Raw genomic sequence first — 3,306 nt, 5'->3', positions numbered from 1 at the left:
CTAGACCACCTTGGGCGCCGGCATGCCCTCAGCGGGGTAGCCTGGGGCCGAGGGGGACGGCGTGGACGGCGCGGGCACGCCCATCGGCATGCTGCCCTGAGCCATCATGGGCATGGTGCTGATGGGCATCTGCATCATGCCAGGCTGCATCATGCCGGGCTGCATCATTCCGGGCTGCATCATGCCAGGCTGCATGCCCTGCTGCATCATGCCAGGCTGCATGCCCTGCTGCATCATGCCAGGCTGCATGCCAGGCTGCATGCCAGGCTGCATGTAGTAGGGGCTGGGTCCGGAGCCCGCGCTGGCCGCCATCTGGCTCTGCTGCTGCTGCGCGGCGGCCGCCGCCATCATCTGCTGCTGCTGCGCCGCCAGCATCTGCTGCTGCTGCTGCATCAGCTGCGCCATCATCTGCTGCTGCGCCATCAGGGCGGCGTAGTCGCCGCTGCTCATGGATCCCGGGGAGCTGAGGCTGGCCGCCATGCCGCCAGACCCGCCCGAGCCGGCGGGCATCATCATGAAGGCGCCGTTGCCGGTGGGCACCATCATCACCGGCTGCTGCATCATGGCCATGGGCGCCGCCGCCGGCGCGGCCGCCGGGGTGCTGCCGACGCCGGCGGCCGTGACGTTGCCCTCGCCCGTCTGGGCGTTGACCATGGAGGGGGTGTTGGCATTGTTCATGTTGGGGGAGACGGTGGTGGTCGGCCCCGCGATGTTGGTGGTCGGCCCAGCCACATTGATGTTGGGGGACACGGTGTTGACGTTGTTGCTGCTCACGCTGTTGCTCAGCGAAACGTTCACGTTCTGACTGGGCCGCGAAGCCTCCTGCAGCCAGGCAGCAGGGCAGGCGCCAGCAGTGAGACGCAACGAATGCAGGCAAGAGCTGTCACCGCTGTGTTTGGGCAGCCAGGGAGCACAGCGTGGCACGGCAGGGCGCAGCCCTCTGCCGTGCCCCTCACCGCCAGGCGCAGGGCCACCGTCTCCTTGCTCTCGATCTTAATTAACCCCATCTTTTCTGCACAGCAGGCAGGCCAGGCAAGCGGGCACGAGGCTCAGGGCAGCGCCCGGGGCAGGCAGGGGAGCAGCGCACAGCCCCCAGCGGAACAGCCGGCTCGCCCAGCGGCAGCTCTCACTCAGTGCGGCCTCTATGCTGCCCGTATCCTTGCACATTTTCAGCCACTCGTTCCACTCGTACGGCGCCAGCATCTTGGGCGCCTCCGGCTCCCGCATCACAAACGGGTCGCCGCAGCACGCCGCGTTGGCCCTGCACAGCGGCAGGCAGGCAGGCAAGCCACAGCAGCATGCGGCTCACAAAGAGGAGCAGGAGGGGGCAGCAGTCGTAAGCAGAAGCAAAGCGCAGTGCTGTGCACTGGCAGCACCCCCTGCCAGGACCGTGGCAGAGGCCCGCGCTGGCTGAAGCAGCGCTGGCAAGCGCTCACTGAGCGGTTGCGTTGGTCTTCAGTGACAGGCGATGGTTGTAAATGTTGCGGCACTGCTTGCAGGCAGGCAGGGAGGGAGGGAAGAACGGTGACACAGCAGGCAGGCAGCGAGGGAGGAGGGAGGGAGTCAGGGAGGCAGGCAAGCCGGCAGGCATAAAGAATTAGAGGTGGGGGGCCACTGCTGGAGGGAAACGGGCGGGCTGCACATGCACGCGCTGTCAACACGCGCGCACATCGGTCAGCCCCACCACCCACCTTCTGCGCCAGGTTGATCATCTCGTCCTTCTTCTTGCGGTCCACCTCCTGCAGGATGCGGGTGTGCGCTCGATGAGCAGACAGCTGCAGCAGCCGCTTGCATGCACCGCTGGCAGCACTCAGTCCGCCAGGTGGCGGCCCTTGTTCACCTTGAAGCAGTGCACCGCCATGCAGCGCACGTAGTTGGCGTAGCTCTCTACGGCCGAGATGTACCACCGCCCCGTCTCCTGGCGACCAGCTATCTCCAGGAGGACTGCACGCATGCGGGGCAGGCGCTGGGGTGGTTGATTTTAGATTTTGTCTTTGCACTCTGCATATCCGCAAAGGAAGTTGCGACACAGACCCCTGGTTAGACCGGGCCTGCACCTGCCGCTGCCGCCGCCGCCACTGCCGGCTTGCACCGCCCGCGCCGCACTGCCCGCGCCGCACCGCCCGCGCCGCTGCCTCAAACCACCGAGACGACAAGATACAGCGCTCCCATGGGCTCACTCTGCGACTTGACACCGTAGTTGTTGGCACGCCTGACCTTCTCCATGGCCGGGTCCACCGGCGCAGACGCGCAGCAACCCTGCGGGGAGGAGGGGGGACGCACCCGGCACGCGGTGAGCAGGACTTGGCGCTGGAGCGCTGCAGCGCAGTGTCCGGCACCCTGGCGGGGCGACCCTTAACGCTGGCGCTGCTGTCCTTCCATGCTAGAGACAGGATGAGCCGCTGGGGGTGGGGCTTCGTGCCATGATCGGGCGGTATTGGCGGCCGCCCTCACCATGATGCTTGGTCCCTGCCTTCTTCGGTTTGCACCAGCTACGTTTATGGGCGCCTTTAGTAGGAAAACGCAGGAGAAGGGGTCCCGTGTGGGCCGATGCCCTGACTTGCGCTCAACCCTGGCTTCAGCAGCAGAAGCCACAACCACTGCGCTTCCAGTTCCTTTCTGATATCAGGGAGGGGTGGGTGCACCGAGTAAGCCGGCAAATTGACGGCACCCCCCTGGATCCGCAGGATTCACTCCCGCCTGCGCAACCTTCGCAGCAACAAGGCAAATGCGCTCTCTCACATCATGGTTCACCGTATGCCTCCTGCATGCGTCCACCGTGAAGATGGTTCCTGACAGGCTAAGGTTTAGTGGGCGCGCCCAGGGCCATGCACGGCTCCCGCCGCCAGCCGCTGCCGCCATTTCGGATGTTGCAGTGGCTACTGTGCAGTGGGTAGCCGCCCACAGACCCTCCCAAATGCAACAGGCGCACAGAGCCGTTAATTGGACGCTCGGGGGAGGTTTTAGGGCATGCAGAGATCCTCTTGCCAAGCACAGACGGCCCAGCTCGGTGTCCTGCTGAGTTGCTTGCTTGTGTGGGCTTACAGTCTGGTTTCAGCAAGAACAAGCTTGCAGCACAGACTTTGTTGTTCGAGCAAGGAGGGATGAAGCAGTAGAACAACAGGCAGGACAGGCCAACTGACAGGTCACCGAGCGTTTAGTGTGTGAGCGGGCAGACAGTACTGCATGTCGTGGAGCAGGTGTGGTGCGGTAAGAGCAAAGGGGGTGGACATGAGAGTGGGGGTTCAGGGCGGGACTGCAGGCAGCGCAACGGTGGCGGTCAGCCAGCGCTGGTGACAGGCGGCA

General features: G+C 65.0%; 1 protein-coding gene across 1 annotated transcript; it reads right to left on the bottom strand.

The window, feature by feature from the left end:
• CHLNCDRAFT_137206 (hypothetical protein) lies at positions 1–2,226 on the bottom strand (the record flags this gene model as incomplete). The annotated part of the gene is made up of 7 exons (XM_005845306.1): positions 1–822; positions 957–1,012; positions 1,131–1,261; positions 1,437–1,489; positions 1,692–1,739; positions 1,841–1,944; positions 2,181–2,226. 7 exons carry the CDS (start codon positions 2,224–2,226, stop codon positions 1–3), a joined length of 1,260 nt encoding a protein of 419 aa, XP_005845368.1.
• Between the last annotated feature and the right edge of the window lie 1,080 nt (positions 2,227–3,306).

Source organism: Chlorella variabilis, assembly GCF_000147415.1.
Source record: "Chlorella variabilis unplaced genomic scaffold CHLNCscaffold_18, whole genome shotgun sequence".
Classification (NCBI taxonomy): domain Eukaryota; kingdom Viridiplantae; phylum Chlorophyta; class Trebouxiophyceae; order Chlorellales; family Chlorellaceae; genus Chlorella; species Chlorella variabilis.
This window is presented reverse-complemented; position numbering and strand designations above follow the sequence as displayed.